The sequence below is a fragment of the Delphinus delphis genome, chromosome X, assembly GCF_949987515.2.
Source record: "Delphinus delphis chromosome X, mDelDel1.2, whole genome shotgun sequence".
Taxonomy (NCBI): domain Eukaryota; kingdom Metazoa; phylum Chordata; class Mammalia; order Artiodactyla; family Delphinidae; genus Delphinus; species Delphinus delphis.
In genome coordinates, this window is record NC_082704.1 from 55,099,937 (window position 1) to 55,119,308 (window position 19,372).

General features: G+C 38.6%; 1 protein-coding gene across 1 annotated transcript in view; it reads left to right on the plus strand.

Annotated features, from left to right (window-relative positions):
• Window positions 1–19,372, plus strand: part of CHM (CHM Rab escort protein) — a 207,637-nt gene that overhangs the window by 118,615 nt on the left and 69,650 nt on the right. The window contains exon 9 of the mRNA XM_060002983.1: window positions 11,875–11,952. Within this exon, the coding sequence (XP_059858966.1) occupies window positions 11,875–11,952 (78 nt within the window). The remainder of the gene's footprint in view (window positions 1–11,874; window positions 11,953–19,372) is intronic.

The following is a 19,372-nucleotide window of genomic DNA, read 5'->3' on the forward strand; positions in this document are numbered from 1 at the left end:
AGAAAGAAGGAAAGGAGGGAAGGAAGGAGGGAAGGAAGGAAGGAAGAAAGAAAGAAAGAAGCAAAGAAGGAAAGAAGGCAAGAAGGAACGAAAGGAGGGAGGGAGGGAGGGAGGAAGGAAGGAGGGAAAGAAGTAAAAACAAAAAGAAAGAAGATACAGTAAAAATAAAATAAAGTATAATAAAGTTATTGAATTAAAAAATTCTTAATTAGAAAAAAAAAAAAAAGGACGGATAGAACCTTAGGACAAATGTTGGAAGCAAAGCTGTACAGACAAAGTCTTACACAGAAGCGTACACATACACCCTCACACAAAGAGGTAAAGGGGGAAAAATCATAAATCTTGCTGTCAGAGACCACCTCCTCAATTTGGGATAATTCGTTGTCTAAAGGAGGGAAGGAAGGAAGGAAGGAAGGAAGAAAGAAAGAAGCAAGGAAGGAAAGAAGGCAAGAAGGAACGAAAGGAGGGAGGGAGGAAGGAAGGAAGGAGGGAAAGAAGGGAAAACAGAAAGAAGATACAGTAAAAATAAAATAGAGTATAATAAAGTTATTGAATTAAAAAATTCTTAATTAGAAAAAAAAAAAAAAAGGACGGATAGAACCTTAGGACAAATGTTGGAAGCAAAGCTGTACAAAGTCTTACACAGAAGCATACACATACACCCTCACAAAAAGAGGTAAAGGGGGAAAAATCATAAATCTTGCTGTCAGAGACCACCTCCTCAATTTGGGATAATTCGTTGTCTAAAGGAGGGAAGGAAGGAGGGAAGGAAGAAAGGAAGGAAGGAAGAAAGAAAGAAGCAAGGAAGGAAAGAAGGCAAGAAGGAACGAAAGGAGGGAGGGAGGAAGGAAGGAAGGAGGGAAAGAAGGGAAAACAGAAAGAAGATACAGTAAAAATAAAATAGAGTATAATAAAGTTATTGAATTAAAAAATTCTTAATTAGAAAAAAAAAAAAAAAGGGACGGCTAGAACCTTAGGACAAATGTTGGAAGCAAAGCTATACAGACAAAGTCTTACACAGAAGCGTACACATACACCCTCACAAAAAGAGGTAAAGGGGGAAAAATCATAAATCTTGCTGTCAGAGACCACCTCCTCAATTTGGGATGATTCGTTGTCTAAAGGAGGGAAGGAAGGAAGGAAAGAAAGAAAGAAAGAAAGGACGAAGGTAAAGTATAATAACGTTCTTAAAATTAAAATTGATTATTAAGAAAAAAAAATTTTAAGAAAAAACCATGGACGGATAGAACCTAGGACAAATGGTGGAAGCAAGACTATACAGACAAGATCTCACACAGAAGCATACACATACACATTCACAAAAAGAGGAATAGGGAGAAAAATCATAGATCTTGCTCCCAAAGTCCACCTCCCTTAATTTGGGATGATTGGCTGTCTATTCATGTATTCCACAGATGCAGGGTACATCAAGTTGATTGTGGAGCTTTAATCCGCTGCTTCTGAGGCTGCTGGGAGAGACTTCCCTTTCTCTTCTTTGTTCTCACAGCTCCCAGGGGCTCAGCTTTGGATTTGGCCCTGCCTCTGCGTGTAGGTCGCTGGAGGGCGTCTGTTTTTTGCTCAGACAGGACGGGGTTAAAGGAGCTGCTGATTCGGGGGTTCTGGCGTACGGAGGCCGGCGGCGGGGAGGGAGGGGCACGGAATGCGGGGCGGGCCTGCGGCGGCAAAGTCCGGCGTGACTCTGCACCAGCCCGAGGCCCGCCGTGCGCTCTCCCGGGGAAGTCGTCTCCGGATCCCGGGAACCCGGCAGTGGCGGGCTGCACAGGCTCCGCGGAAGAGGGGAGTGGAGAGCGACCTGCGCTCGCGCACAGGCCCCTTGGTGGCGGCAGCAGCAGCCCCAACGTCTCCCGCCCGCCTTGGGGTCCGCGCCTCCAGCCGCGGCTTGCGCCCGTCTCTGGAGTCAGCGCCCTCAGCCGCGGCTCGCGCCCGTCTCTGGGGTCCGCGCCCTCAGCCGCGGCTCGCGCCCGTCTCTGGGATCCGCGCCCTCAGCCGCGGCTCGCGCCCGTCTCTGGGGTCCGCGCCCTCAGCCGCGGCTCGCGCCCGTCTCTGGGGTCCGCGCTTTCAGCCGCGGCTCGCGCCCGTCTCTGGAGTCCGCGCTTTCAGCCGCGGCTCGCGCCCGTCTCTGGGGTCCGCGCTTTCAGCCGCGGCTCGCGCCCGTCACTGGGGTTCGCGCTTTTAGCCGCGGCTCGCGCCCGTCTCTGGAGTTCCTTTAAGCAGCGTTCTTAAACCCCTCTCCTCACACACCAGGAAACAAAGAGGGAAGAAAAAGTCTCTTGCCTCTTCGGCAGGTGCCGGCTTTTCCCCGGACTCCCTCCCGGCTAGCTGTGGTGCACTAACCCCTTCAGGCTATGTTCAAGCCGCCAACCCCAGTCCTCTCCCTGCGCTCCGTCCGAAACCGAAACCCTAGCCTCAGAGCCTCAGCTCGCAGCCCCGCCCGTCCCGGCGGGTGAGCAGACAAGCCTCTCGGGCTGGTGAGTGCCGGTCGGCACCGATCCTCTGTGCGGGAATCTCCCCGCTTTGCCCTCCGCACCCGTTGCTGTGCACTCCTCCGCGGCTTCGAAGCTCCCCCCTCCGCCTCCCGCAGTCTCCGCCCGCGAAGGGGCTTCCTAGTGTGTGGAAACTTTTCCTCCTTCACAGCTCCCTCCCACTGGTGCAGGTGCCGTCCCTATTCTTTTGTCTCTGTTTATTCTTTTTTCCTTTTGCCCTACCCAGGTACGTGGGGAGTTTCTTGCCTTTTGGGAGGTCTGAGGTCTTCTGCCAGCCTTCAGTAGGTGTTCTGCAGGAGTTGTTCCACGTGTAGATGTATTTCTGGTGTATCTGTGGAGAGGAAGGTGATCTCCGCGTCTTACTCTTCCGCCATCTTCCCCAGGAGCCCTCTCCAGATCTTCACATAGTTGATGTCTTCTGGTCACCTGGGTCTCAGCTCAAATATCAGTTCCTCAAAGAGGCTCTCCCTGATTATCCTATCTAATGTTCAGACCCATGTATCACCCTCACGTTATCCTGTTTTACTGTTTCAGAACACATATCACTGTCTACTATTACTTTATTTCTTGTCTCTCTTGTGCACTAGATAAGTTATGCGTCAGCAAGGACAGTGTTTGTGTTGTTGACTTTTATATCCCTAATATCCAGAACTGTAGCTGATGCATAGTAGGCCTAGTTTCATAAATATTTGGGAATGAAGAAATAAATCTCAGTGTTCATCAGCATCAGCAGTTCTCTTACAACTGTCACAGTTTCCTCTGGGGAAGGTAGTTGACTTGACCAGGTGGTACCTAAGTTGCTTAAATTGTATTAGAGGAAACTACAGGCCTTGAACACCTGGAGGCAGATTCTCATAGTAATGGCAGTTTAGCCTTATAAACCCCACATGGGTGGTACAATCTTTAATCATTGTCTTCTTTGCTATAGAAGGTGATAGCCAACAAAAGCTACAATTTATTGAATGTTTATGGTGTATCAGGCACAGAATAAGCACTTCACAGGCATTATCTCGTTTAATCCACACAACAACCCTATGTGGTAAGTTTTATTATTATCCCCATTTTATAGTCTTGAGAACTGAAGCATAGTCACACAGCTAGTAAGTGGGGGAATCCAGATAGGTACCTAGGCAGCCTGACTCCAGAGGTTGACCATACATGTGGATTGCACAACCACCTCTAAGAGGTGATCTCTTGATCTCTGTGCAATTTGTACATCATGACTGAGATTTTACACTTGACTTTTAGTGACCTTTTAGTTTTGGTGATCACTGCTTCCCAAACAAGTTCCTTTGGGTTCTATCACCATGACCAATATTAGGTAAGATGTGCCTTTTTGGTCATACTGGATCACTGTGAATGAGACCACATTGTAATGGAGCACTCATTTGAGGTGTTTTTGGGTTTTTTTTTTGTTTTTCTTTCTTTTTTCATGGTCTTGCTGCATAGTCTAAAACTTCATAGTAATGAATCCCAAGAACTTATAGCAAGGGATGAGGCCTAGCTTGGGATTGTTATGAACATAACTGTTTCCTGAGGCTGCAGGAATCATTCCCTGTTGTGTAGCTCTTGCTCTCAAGAAAGCATTCAGTTCTGGGCCAATAGGAAATCTATGCTGAGTTGGATGACACTAGCTTCAGTTGGGGAGATATTGAGTGGAGGGGGGAGATGATACTGTGACTTACATGCTGCCCAATTTTTTATTCCCAGGAGACAGACCAACTACAGCAAAAATGCATCATTCATTTCTGACACCCACTATACAGTCACCCTCCTTCTCCCTACTTCCTGCTGGAAGAAAGTAGAAAAAAAGGGAAAAAAGGATGGTAGTATAAGTAAACACCCTGCTAAGTAATATAAATATGTAACCAGTTAACATGATGTAGTAGTATAAATATGCAATGTAAGTATATAACCCATAAACATACTATATTCTATGTAATATATATTAAAAGTATGTGTGTGTCAACAGCACTAAGACGTTTGGGACCCACTGTATGTATGTGTGTATTTAAATATTTAAAAATAAACACATATACCTACATGTAAGCCTCCTCATACAGGTTTTTCAGACCAGCAGGCACTGGTTAAACATGATGGAAAGCTCAATGTGTTACTATAAATGTAATGCTCTGATAGATGTATGTGTCTGAATATAGTTACAAATAAGTAACCACAGTTGAACTTTGTATAGATAGATGGAATCACTGAAGCTTGTCTGTCTCTCATGAAACTTAGACTTGCCTAATTACTGTTGAATGGAACTTCTGCTGTATCAGTACAGGTTAAGCTGAAGTGTCACTAAAGCACAGTGATGATGATCAGTGGTCACTCAGAACTCTCTTATAATGGACTTTTTTGTTTGGTTTGTTTTTAATGGCATTTGATAAAGTGTTTCAAATGTATTTCTGTACTGACTTTTTTTTGGTAGTATTACCTACTGTATTTAGTATGTTTGTAGATTTTTTTAAGTCCCATAAAACGTATACTTTCTTGCCTCTTAGCCCCATAGTACACTCTAGAAGGTAGATGTACAGAGCTATCTTGCCAGGCATTATGTTAGGCCCCAGGATGGCTGATATGAACTGGGAAATCTGGGACCTGACTGGCATTTTAGTCATTGATGTTCACCATCTTTGGCAGCTTAATTGTCCATCAAAAGGCATGTTAACCCTTGGATCACTAGGCTGCCATTTAATGCACTGGAAGAAAACGTGTCTTGTAGAAACTTATTACCTCCCAAAGAATTAATGGTAAAATGTTTTCTTTCTACTAACAGCACTTTTTCTGTTTAAAAATCTCTAGCTTACCAATATATACCTTATAAATCACTTTTTAAAATGTGAATTGCAAAGTATTCATAATTTGCTAGGTACTCTAAAGATGAGTACTCCCATGGTTACTCTTACTCTGAGCTTATGTTCTAACTAAAATGCAGTCACATATAATCCATTTAACATTACAGATAGAGAATAAACATGTACTTTTTAGGAGACAATGTAGAAATTGAGGAGTTATTTTACTCTTTGTAATAATCTTTACAACTCTTCAGGAATTAGAACAACTCTAAGAGTAACTTTGACTATCTGACTCCGTGTTGCTTTCCTTCATAACACCAAAAAGGATGGTACTGACAGTGAAGCAGTTTGTATGATGGTTAACTGAGAAGCCACTGGGGCCAGATCGCCTGAGTTTTTATTCAGCAGTACCATTTACTAAATGACCTTAAGCAAGTCACTTGACCTCTCTTTCCCTCAGTTTCCAAATCTCTAAAACTCTGCCTCATGGATTTGTAGGATACAATGTGTTAATACATGTAAAGCTTCTGGTATTTAGTGAGCACTCAGTGCTAGCCATGATGATTATTTGTATTGTTGTCATTATTATTGACTGTGTGCACCAAAGACCACTATGTAGCCAACAGTTATTTCTTCACTTCTCATGTAATTCCCTACTTCTCATGTAAATGAGTTTTGCATGCAGCTCTCAAGAACTGCCTGCTGTTGTGCTTCTTACCCACTCATAAAAGAGTTCCTCAGTGGCTCATTGCCACCAAGTAGCTCTCCCCTAACCACAAACATTTTTTAAAAAGACTAAATGTGAAAATACTTCATAAGAATATCACACAGAGGAGTTTTCATCAATCCCATCATTTTGCCCGGCACTTTTTACAAAACACTGTTTTTTGTCACTTGGGCACTAGGTACATTGATGAAAATACTGAAGTGAGAAAGAACAAATGCCACCATTGTGAGCAACACATAGCTCCCGTAACAAGTAAACCTGCTGTAGGGGAAAAAAAGCCAGTGAGAAGCAGTATGAAAAACACATATACATACAACTGTATGCTTTTGCAGTTACAGACACTTACAGAAGATATCAAGTCATCTTTCCAAGAGCACAAATACTTCCTATGTTCTCATTTAAAATTAAAAGGAAATTTGTTGGATTATCATGACAGTGTCATTATTGTACTTCTTCCTCTGTAATATTCACCATCATCCTCACAAACCAGTTCTTAACATCTTTACGTTCTTATGTTTCTTCCATATAGTATATGTCCACTGTTAATAAATCATGTTTTTGAAAACCTGGTAATTTTTTCATGGCTTACTAAAATAAATATAGATGCCTCTGTTGCATTTTATATTTAAATGTATTTTTCAGAGGTCTCATTTATCATAAAAACTTCATAGAAATGAATTTTCAAACAAAAAATTACTTGATAATATTATATACTAAAGTAGCAATGTGTTTCATAAACAAGTACAATATATAATGAAAGGAGGTCTCTAGAAAATTGCATTTCATCTTAGTTAAATGGATTTCTCATGCCTTTGATAAACCTGTAATAGTCTATGACATAATGTTTTATGATTTTTTAACCTTATACAATCTCTGACTAATTCTGAACTTGATCTCCTTGCCTTTCTTGCAATCTGAGAAGATACTTAAAATTGTTTTTCCCCAGAGGAGGAATTGATGTTTGTGTTGGGGTGGGGAGAGAGAGAGAGGGACAGAGAGAGAGAGGGAGAGAGGGAGAGAGGGAGAGGGAGAGAGGGAGAGAGGGAGAGAGAGAAAGAAACATGCACCAGTCTGACTGAAATGAAAAACTCCACAGGTCAGTTGGTAACAGCTCATCTGTAGCTACTTACGAGGAAGTTGGAAACACTGGTGCAACTATTCACATGAAAAAGATATCCCCAAGCTAAAGAGAATGTTAATTGTGTGGTTCATACTTTTAACTTGCTTGTCCATATTGGGGCCTTAACCTAATTCAGCCTATTTATTTTTAGTGGGCCAGTAACATTTCATGTGCATATGATCTCCTTCAATATCATCAGGAAATTGATGGTGAAAGTTGGGCTGTTTGTCTTGATCACATCAATTTCACTGTATCAGTATTCCCTTACCAATAACAGGAGGCAGAATATCACTTGAGAAATGTAGCTAAACAGTCCAGCAGAAATATGACCTCATCTAACACTCTTTAGAATCTGAGTACAATGTCTCAAATAGTACCAGGTGTACCAACGCAGGTAATAAATATTGTTTCATAATTTGATATGTGACTGGTGAACAAGATTAGCAAGGAGAAGAGAATATCTTGTATCTAATGTCCTGGGTACAATTTGCAGTCTAAAGGGTTTCTGAACACATGAAATTTTGCTTGCTTGCTCTAATGTACCATTTCTTGTATTAGTCTAAATTTTTCAATGGGAAAAAAATCCCTGATTTCCTCGTTGTTCTATACCAGAAGGAATTATTACCTAACTTAATTAGCTTGGTCATAGCTACTAAAATGATTGAATTTAGAAATACAATAAGAATATTATGCCATGTTTAGAGAGAGTCACTTATCTGTATCACTCATTTATATTTTTTATTATAATCTGGTTATGAAGTATTTTAAGGATGTTTCAGAAAGTACAGAGAATAATATAAAGAACACCCATGTAACCACTCACAGTTTTGCCAGATCTTAACATTTTGCCATATTTGCTCTCAATACATTTTTTAAAGAAACTGAGCAATTGAAACCTTCAGTGTAGCTTTCACTCTTTCCCTTCTCAGAGATAACTACTATCCTGAATTTCATGTTCCTAATTCCCTTAAATGTTTGTTTACTTTTACTACATGTATATGTGTCCATAAATGATATTGTGTGTGTGTGTATATATATATAGTATTATTTTACATATAAAGTTTTAAAACTTTTTATAAATGATATCACTCTGGATATATTCTTCCCCAACTTGCTATTATCGCTCAATTTTTATGTTTTTGCCATATATCCCTGGTGATAGATGGAGCTGTAGTTCATTCATTTAAATTGCTTATAGTATTCCGTAGTACAATGTGAGAGATTAAGCCAACTGTACAGTTAGAAGGTGTAGTCCCCACAAGACCTCCCACACTTCTGACACAAACTGCATGTTTGGGGGATTCCCAAAACGACCCTCAGTTTTGATAGTTCACTAGAGGGACTCCCACGACTCACTAAAAGCTGTTAACTCACCATTATGCTTTATTTATTATTATTTTTTAATATATATATATTTAAATTTATTTATTTATTTTTCGCTGTGTTGGGTCTTCATTTCTGTGCGAGGGCTTTCTCCAGTTGCGGCGAGCGGGGCCAACTCTTCATCGCAGTGCGCGGGCCTCTCACTATTGCGGCCTCTCCTTGCGGAGCACAGGCTTCAGACGCGCAGGCTCAGTAGTTGTGGCTCACGGGCCCAGTTGCTCTGCGGCATGTGGGATCCTCCCAGACCAGGGCTCGAACCCGTGTCCCCTGCATTAGCAGGCAGACTCTCAACGACTGTGCCACCAGGGAAGCCCCACCATTATGCTTTATTACAGGGAATGGGTATAGCTTGAGATCAGTCAAGGGAAGAAGTGTGTAGGATAGAGTACAGGGGGGTTCCAAATGTGGAGCTTTCAGTTGTCCTCTCCCCGTGTTATTCTCCTCTTATTGATGTATAGCAGTATGCACAGAGGATGGCTAACCAGGGAGGCTCAGCAGAGCTTCAGTGTCCAGAGTTTTCATTGGAGCTCCATCACTCAGGTGTGACTGATTTGCCCATGGGGCTGATCTCAGTCTCCAGCCCCACCAGAGGTTAACTGAAATACCACAGTTCCCAAAGTCTCCACCCTAAATCACACTTTGGTCTTTCTGGCATGACTAGTTCCCACCCTAAGACTCTCTGGTGTGGCCAGCCCTCACCCTAAGTCATATTGTTAGACTGTCTGGTGACCCAAGGGCTACACACAAACAAGGACACTTCTTTTAGGCTTGGCATTCCAAGGGCTTAGAGATAACCTCCCAGAAGCCAAGAACAAAGGCCGGACGTCTTTGTGGGCCAGGTTAAATTCTTTATTACACATATGAATATACCACATTTTCTTTTGTTCATTCTCCTCTTGATGGACATTTGAGTTGCATGTGATGTATATCAAGTAGTACCTATATTTATTTATTTAATGAATGCTTTATGTAATACTGTATGACAGGCACTGTGTAGCTTCTTTACAAATATTAACTCATTTAATTCCCAGAAGAATCCTCTGTGATATAAATACTATTATTCTCATTCCACAGATGAAGAAAATAGGATACATAGAGGCTAAATGCCTTGTTCAAGGTCACACAGTCAGTAGGTGGAATAGCTGAGGTATAAACTCAGGCAGTCAGAATCCTTCCCCATAACCACTATGTTTTGCTGTCTAAAAAAAATGCAGCAACAAATATTTTTATACACGTCTTCTTTTGTATATGTGTCTGAGAGTCTTTGTAAGATTTATGCCTAATAGAATTGCTGCACTGTAGGCGTATGCATCGTCAACTTTATTAGACATGGCCAAATTATTATCCAAACTGATATTTTTAAATAATTTGTAAGATATTTGCACATATCTTTCCTAGCCTGTGGCTTTTCATTTTCTTTTGTTGTCCAGATGTTTATAATTTTAAAATACTTCATTTTTTCAAGATTTTCTCTATGATTTTGCTTTTTGTATCTTATTCAAGAAATATTTCTTTCTCCTGAGCTCAAATGTATATCCTCCTATATTCTAGAAGCTTTGCATTTTATAGTTATACCTTTCATCTACCTGGGATTGATTCTGAATATGGTGTGAAACAGTTGTCTCAAAACCACTTGTTCAATGGTCCATTCTTTCCCCATTGGTCTGTAATGCCACGTCTGTCATAATCATATTCATATACTTAGAAGTCTTTATATTAGTTTGCTATTGCTGCCATAACAAATCACCACAAACTTATTAGCTTAAAACCATACAAGTTATTATATTATGGTCCTGGAGGTCTTAAGTCTAAAATGGGTAGGCAGGGCTATCTTCCTTCTTGGGGCTCTAGGAGAGAATTTGTTTCTTGTCTTTTCCAGCTTATATAGGGCCCCTACATTCCTTGGCTTGTGACCCCCTTCTAGCAGTAGCATCACTCTGACCTCTGTTTCCATCCTCAAAATCTTCACTGACTTTGACCCTTCTGCTTCCTTTTTTAAAGTACTTTTCCGATGACATCGCACCCACTGGGATAATCCAGGATAACCTCTCCAGCTCAAGATCCTTAATTTAATCACATCTTTAGAGACCCTCTTGCTGTGTAAGAGAACATATCCACAGGTTGCAGGGATTAGGATGTGAACATCTGTAATGGGGGCATTATTCAGCCTACCACAGTCTTCTTCCTGGACTTTCCATCATTCTTATGTTTTTAATTCATCCCTTTTAAGCATACCCATTTTATAATCTCTGATAGCTCTACTATCTAAGTAAAGTGTTTTGGGAATCTAATCCTGCTGTTTATTGTGTCCAGTAATTCTCACTCAGGATAAGATGTGTTTCTTCATCTGTTGTATAATTTTAGATTATAAACTCATCATAAGGGAACTCTGTGACAATCTCATGTGGCCTGGGTTGAGGTCATATTGCTCCAGAAAGTTTTAGCGGTTGCTTCCACCAAGTTTCCAGGGGATACCCAGGGGGTACCCAGAGCCACTTTAGTGATGTTTTATTGGTTAAGGGTTTCTTGGATCATGTAGTAGTGTAATTTCAAATTCCCAACCTGTGTGAGAGCAGACCACTGGTTATAAATATAGAGGTATATATATATATATCTTCTTCCACACAGGGCTTTAGGTAAAACAATTTATGTTTTCTCTCTCTTGTAGTCATTGGATTTTCTACCTCGATCACCTTTTCACTGAGTCCTTTTAAGGATCCAGGTGTTGTTAGAGAATATCTTATTCTCTACTCCCTGCCTTGTTTGGATCCTAAGGCCTCTCTTTTCCCTATGTGGGTGGACATTAAAACCCCAGCCCTTAGATTCATGAGTTAGGCAAACTTCTTAGAGCTTCTGTAGCATTAACTCTTGTGCTTACTGCTCTGGTTTTCAGTTCCTGGTTTAGTTTTTGCTTACTTTTATGGTAAACCTCCAGAGCTTTCCCTGCTTGTTTCTTCCTTAACATTTATTTGCGGTCACTTCTGTTGAGGGGGGGGGTCTCATTCATCACCTCTTGAGGCTATTTGTAGCCTATGTATCTCAGTCAGTAGCTGGTTTGGTGTTGGGGGTAGCTGAACTTTGCTTAGGGACACTTTTGGCTTGGTCTCAATTCTAGGCTTCCACATTGTATTATTAGCATTATTACCTGTGCTGCATTAAAATATTACTAATCTTACCTCTGAGAGATTCTTAATACCATGATAGAAAAGGTAATAAATTGTCAAAATCTTTTTTCTCTAAGACCAATTAAATTTATTAAATGTTAGATATTTAAAAGAATATTATATTACCCTAATTTTGAACTCAAGAATTCTAATCCTCATTTTCCTATTCTCTTCCTAGGATGTGTGCAGTGTTTGGTGGAATCTATTGTCTTCGCCATTTGGTACAGTGCCTTGTCGTGGACAAAGAATCTGGAAAGTGAGGATGATATAAGTTACCTTCCTATATTTACATCCCAAGCACAAGTGAAAAATGCTAAATTCGATTTTTAAAAAATGATTCTTCAAAGATCCTCCTTGGTATTAATAACATATCAACCTTGATTAAAAGTAATTTGTGTTTACATCCTCCAGAACAAGGAAAGTGAGTTCAGAATATAGAAACTAAATTAATTTCCCTACAATATGACTATAGCTCCTGATCATCCAAGCTTGGAAGACAAATCATTTCAGCTGCCGGGGGTGGGTGATGAGTGATGTTAGTTTTCCTTATGGCCTTACCTCCTCTAATTGATTTTTATCAGATGACAACAAAGCCCTCTGTTATTGCATTTTTAAAAATGGAGCTCACCTAAAGACTCATCAGATTAATCTGTGCTGATAATGCATGTCACTCCAAGAGAAAAGACTTTAATGAGTTTTTAGGTAGATTGTTGTCATAAACTATGCTGCCCTGTTATCTGAGGATAAATTATTTTGCAACCGTATCAGGTCTACAGTCTGGTTTAGGATTGAAATAAGGATGTACCTGCTTTTAAAGAAAGCTGAGCACAGTCTATTTATCTGTGTATTTTTATATTTCAGCTATATATTTCTAGGATTTATTATTTAGTTACTAGCATATGCTGTTGTCTAAATTACACTAAATAAGTAGTATTCTTCGATATCTGGGGTTTACATTGAAACTTAAATGGGTCAACTGGATCAAGTTTTAGGAGCTATTTAATTTACTATGTATTTTTCTTTTTTGTTATATGTTCTTAAGCATATACTGACCTATATCTCTTGTGTGACTTTTTAGGGGTATATAAAGAAATAGTATTTTTCAGGTCATAAAATACCTTAATATCTTGAACTGGAAGCTTAAAAATATAAATTTTAAGGTGTTTTTTTCATTTTACAGTAATTCTCTATAGTCTAAGTGGCATAAAATGTCTGTTAACTTCTTACAAGCCAGTTATAGTGCACTACTAGTATTTCAAGATATGGTGGAGAATAAATTCAACTAGAATATGTAATAGTTAAACAGTGAATTTGCTTTAGAAAAGTAATTCTCTACTATAAGATAAAATAGGCACATGGTTTAAAGGCTTATAATTTACTTTTAGCAATTTAACAGAAAGGTACTACGTAAATGAAGTATGATAATCTACAGTGAAAAAATCCACTCTGAAGGCCCAAGATACTCATATATTGATGCGTGAAGGGCTCTGTGGAGGTTCATGAAGGAATAGTTGTCTTTATGACTCTTAGAGTCATTTTTCCTTATGCATTCATTTTGAAGCATGAGTATGTACCCATGATGGAAAGGCAGATAATGAATTGCTTGTTTGGTGTTTATTTACTTAGATTCTTTTACCTTTTGGGGGCCTCATTCCAGTCCTACACGTTACTTTTAGTGACATGAAGAATTTGCATGGCTCATGTTTGTTTAAAAAAAAAAAAGGATATGTTAGTACAGTAAAAACATCTGTTGAACTAAAGGCTACATTTACCTTAACTTTGACTTAGTTTTTATTACAAACTCTGAACAGAAGAACTCTTCTTTGTGGTCTGCTGCAGATTTCAGTTGCAACAGATAGCTGAGGGCTAAGGGTCTAACGACCAAAGTTTGGTAGTTTTCAAATTTTAATGTGCCTATGAATCACTAGGTAAACTTGTTAAAAAAAAATACACATTTCTGTGCCTCACGCTGAGAGAGTGAAATTGGATAATGTGCTTAGAGTGGAGCCAGGGAATTTGCAGTTTTAAGGAACACCCCCAAATGAATATAATGTAGGTTCTCCTTAGATGACACTAAAAAATACTGATCTGTAAGGTAAAGTTCAGGATTTAGCCAGTGGTACTATGTTCCATGATGGACTGGGGACTCTAGGTCTTAATTCATTTCTTTTACATCTTTGTAGAAGGACCTCAAACATAACAGTTATTCTCTAATGACTCTGAAGGCATGCAATGGTCAGGTAACCCTGGAGTGAAAGAAGACATGGAACTCTGTCACTGCCATGAGTGACAGTGGACACAAGTCAGTTTTCTCTGGGCCAGTTCCCTTATCTGCAAGATGAGTTAGATGGACTCTGCAGTAGTTTTCGAGTCTCCTCCAGCTATGACATGCTTCAGTTGAGTTACTGAAAGTACTTAGTTTCTCCTTAACACTTAGAAGTAAGTTATTTTAAGATGTTTTATATGCCCAAATGTAGTCCATTCTCACATACTGGGTTATCTTCAATCCCAGTGAGAAATTGAAAAAAATGTTCAAACAACTTGTATGTGTCTACTTTAATGAATGTAAATGAAATAGCAAGATGTCTACTTATGCTATTTATTATTATTTTACTAGAACCTCAGTTTTCCAGTGAATATCTTTTTCTTGTCCATCTTGGGGTGGTTAAGATACAGCCATTTTGTATTCTGCATATGATTCTCATGCTGGAAAACTTATTCCAAGCCATAACTATTTAATTCCTTAATAGTGGGACAGTTAAAACTTTGACCTGCATTTATAATATTCATGATATCTACAGTATTCTCACTATACTAAATTGTGTATGGGATCTTTAAAAGGTTTCTTTTAAGAGACAACCAGTACTTCAAAATTCAAAATTGTAAATTCATATCTTTGCTAGTAATTATGAAATTTTGCTTCTTTAAAATATCCATTCTATCAACTCAAAGAGTCTCTATAAACATCTAAAGCTAGCATTGATTGAAGTTGACTCAGGCTAATGTATCTTTCCCAAATACTATTTTGTCATTCAAAATCAAATAATTGAGAGACCTACCAGTAATAGGAGATGTTTTGTTAGGACTTGAATATAAAGTGAGGGATAATTTTTTGAGGGGAAAAACTTGAGTGTATATTTGGGCATATCCAGCATACATTTCTTTTTAAGCAATCCAGGTTGACTAATTGTTTATTCTAAGTGTAATTGGCGTATTAATCAAGGAATCTGCAGATGTTTGTATTTGTCTCCTTATGGTTTTAGATTGCCTTTTTTTCCCCAATTTTCCTATAAGGAACACTTGACATCCCCTTTACTCTTCGGTGTAGTTAAGAGCTAACCATGCTTCAGGTCTAAGGTCTAAGTTTATTTCCTGATCCCACAAACTAGATCAGAACCCAGCCCCCCAACTCAGGTCCCCTTTTATGATTGTAAATTCCCCCTAAAAAAAGTCAGGGTCTCACTTCTTTATCTCCAGAACCAAGGCAGTTTCCGATCACCCATTATACGCAGTAGCTTTGTGTTAAATGAATGAACGAAGATTAAAAACTGATGATAGCCTCTTTTGTGCTTTTCTTTTCACCTTTCACTGAGGAAACCTGATAGAAGCATAAATGATCATAGCATTGAGTTTAGCGTGGTGATTACACATCAAAGTATCATACCAATGTTGAGAGGAGAAATATGGAATATGTAACTAAATGCATGCTTATTTTCAGCTAGATCTTATTTTTCATTTTTTTCCCCAAAGATCAAGGTTTATTTATTCTTTTAAATTTTTGAATGTTATTTTATTTATTTTTTTATACAGCAGGTTCTTTTTAGTTATCCATTTTATACACATTAGTGTTTATATGTCAATCCCAATCTCCCAGTTCATCACACCACCACCACCACCACCACCACCTGCCGCTTTCCCCCCTTGGTGTACATAAGTTTGTTCTCTACATCTGTGTCTAAATTTCTGCCCTGCCAACCAGTTCATCTGTACCATTTTTCTAGGTTCCACATGTATGCATTAATATACAATATTTGTTTTTCTCTTTCTGACATACTTCACTCTGTATGACAGTCTCTAGATTCATCCACGTCTCTACAAATGACCCAATTTCGTTCCTTTTTATGGCTGAGTAATATTCCATTGTGTATATATGTACCACATCTTCTTTATCCATTCATCTGTTGATGGGCATTTAGGTTGCTTCCATGACCTGGCTATTGTTAATAGTGCTGCAGCGAACATTGTGGTGTATGTGTCTTTATGAATTATGGTCTTCTCAGGGTATATGCCCAGTAGTGGGATTGCTGGGTTGTATGGTAGTTCTATTTTTAGTTTTTTAGGGAACCACCATACTGTTCTCCATAGTGGCTGTATCAATTTACATTCCCACCAACAGTGCAAGAGGTTCCCTTTTCTCCACACCCTCTCCAGCATTTGTCGTTTGTAGATTTTCTGATGATGCCCATTCTAACTGGTGTGAGGTGATACCTCATTGTAGTTTTGATTTGCATTTCTCTAATAATTAGTAATGTTGAGGAGCTTTTCATATGCTTCTTGGCCATCTGTATGTCTTCTTTGGAGAAATGTCTGTTTAGGTCTTCTGCCCATTTTTTGGTTGGGTTGTTTGTTTTTTTTAATATTGAGCTGCATGAGCTGTTTATATATTTTGGAGATTAATCCTTTGTCCATTGATTCATTTGCAGGTATTTTCTCCCATTCTGAGGGTTGTCTTTTTGTCTTGTTTGTAGTTTCCTTTGCTTTGCAAAAGCTTTGAAGTTTCATTAGGTCCCATTTGTTTATTTTTGTTTTTATTTCCATTACTCTAGGAGATGGATCAAAAGAGATCTTGCTATGATTTATGTCAAAGAGTGCTCTTCCTATGTTTTCCTCTAAGAGTTTTATAGTGTCTGGTCTTACATTTAGGTCTCTAATCCATTTTGAGTTTATTTTTGTTTATGGTGTTAGAGAGTGTTCTAATTTCATTCTTTTACATGTAGCTGTCCAGTTTTCCCAGCACCAATTATTGAAGAGACTGGCTTTTCTCCATTGCATATCCTTGCCTCCTTTGTCATAGATTAGTTGACCATAGGTGCATGGGTTTATCTCTGGGCTGTCTATCCTGTTCCATTGATCTATATTTCTTTTTTTGTGCCAGTACCATATTGTCTTGATTACTGTAGCTTTGTAGTATAGTCTGAAGTCAGGGAGTCTGATTCTTCCACCTCCGTTTTTTTCCCTCAAGACTGCTTTGGCTATTCGGGGTCTTTTGTGTCTCCATACAAATTTTAAGATTTTTGTTCTAGTTCTGTAAAAAATGCCATTGGGAATTTGATAGGGATTGCATTGAATCTGTAGATTGCTTTGGGTAGTATAGTCATTTTCACAATATTCATTCTTCCAATCCAAGAACATGGGATATCTCTCCATCTGTTTGTATTATCTTTAATTTCTTTCATCAGTGTCTTATAGTTTTCTGCATACAGGTCTTTTGTCTCCCTAGGTAGGTTTGTTCCTAGGTATTTTATTCTTTTTGTTGTAATGGTAAATGGGAGTGTTTCCTTGATTTCTCTTTCAGATTTTTCATCATTAGTGTATAGGAATGCAAGAGATTTCTGTGCATTAATTTTGTATCCTGCTACTTTACCAAATTCATTGATTAGCTCTAGTAGTTTTCTGGTGGCATTGTTAGTATTCTCTATGTATAGTATCATGTCATGGGTAAACAGTGACAGTTTTACTTCTTCTTTTCCAATTTGGATTCCTTTTATTTCATTTTCTTCTCTTACTGCCATAGCTAGGACTTCCAAAACTATGTTGAATAATAGTGGCGAGAGTGGACATCCTTGTCTTGTTCCTGATCTTAGAGGAAATGCTTTCAGTTTTTCATCATTGAGAATGATGTTTGCTGTGGGTTTGATGTATATGGCCTTTATTATGTTGAGGTAGGTTTCCTCTAGGCCCACTTTCTGGAGAGTTTTTATCATAAATGGGTGTTGAATTTTGTTGAAAGCTTTTTCTGCATCTATTGAGATGATCATATGGTTTTTCTTCTTCAATTTGTTAATATGGTTTATCACATTGATTGATTTGTGTATATTGAAGAATCCTTGCATCCCTTGGATAAATCCCACTTGATCATGATGTATGGTCCTTTTAATGTGTTGTTGGATTTGTTTGCTAGTATTTTGTTGAGGATTTTTGCATCTATATTCATCAGTGATATTAGTCTGTAATTTTGTTTTCTGTAGTATCTTTGTCTGGTTTTGGTATCAGGGTGTGGTGGCCCCATAGGATGAATTTGGGAGTCTTCCTTCATCTGCAATTTTTTGGAAGAGTTTGAGAAGGATGGGTGTGTGCTCTTCTCTAAATGTTTGGTAGAATTCACCTGTGGAGCCATCTGGTCCTGGACTTTTGTTTGTTGGAAGATTTTAATCACAGTTTCAATTTCATTACTTGTGATTGGTCTGCTTATATTTTCTATTACTTCCTGGTTCAGTCTTGGAAGGTTATACCTTTCTAAGAATTTGGCCATTTCTTCCAGGTTGTCCATTTTATTAGCATAGAGTTGCTTGTTGTAGTCTCTTAGGATGCTTTGTATTTGTGCAATGTCTGTTGTAACTTCTCCTTTATCATTTCTAATGTTATTGATTTGAGTCCTCTCCCTCTTTTTCTTGATGAGTCTGGCTAATGGTTTATCAATTTTGTTTATCTTCTCAAAGAACCAGCTTTTAGTTTTATTGATCTTTGCTATTGTTTTCTTTGTTTCTATTTCATTTATTTCTGCTCTGATCTTTATGAATTCTTTCCTTCTGCTAACTTTGGGTTTTGTTTGTTCTTCTTTCTTTAGTTCCTTTAGGTGTAAGGTTAGATTGTTTATTTGAGATTTTTCTTGTTTCTTGAGGTAGGCTTCTATTGCTGTAGACATCCCTCTTAGAACTGCTTTTGCTGCATCCCATAGGTTTTGGATCATCGTGTTTTCATTGTCATTTGTCTCTAGGTATTTTTTGATTTCCACTTTGATTCAGTGATCTCCCGGTTATTTAGTAACGTATTGTTTAGCCTCCGTGTGTTTGTGTTTTTTACGTATTTTTCCCTGTAATTGATTTCTAATCTCATAGCGTTGTGGTCAGAAAAGATGCTTGATATGATTTCAATTTTCTTAAATTTACTGATGCTTGATTTGTGACCCAAGATGTGATCTATCCTGGAGAATGTTCCATGCGTACTTGAGAAGAAAGTGTCATCTGCTGTTTTTGGATGGAATGTCCTATAAATATCAAGTAAATCTGTGTGGTCTGTCATGTCATTTAAAGCTTGTGTTTCCTTATTAAATTTCTGTTTGGATAATGTCCATTGGTGTAAGTGAGGTGTTAAAGTCCCCCACTATTATTGTGTTACTGTTGATTTCCTCTTTTTTAGCTGTTAGCATTTGCATTGTGTATTGAGGTGCTCCTGTGTTGGGTGCATATATATTTATAATTGTTTTATCTTCTTCCTGGATTGATCCCTTAATCATTATGTAGTGTCCTTCCTTGTCTCTTGTACCATTCTTTATTTTAAAGTTTATTTTATCTGATATGAGTATAGCTACTCCAGCTTTCATTTGGTTTCCATTTGCATGGAAAATCTTTTTCCATTCCCTCACTTTCAAGCTGTATGTGTCCCTAGGTCTGAAG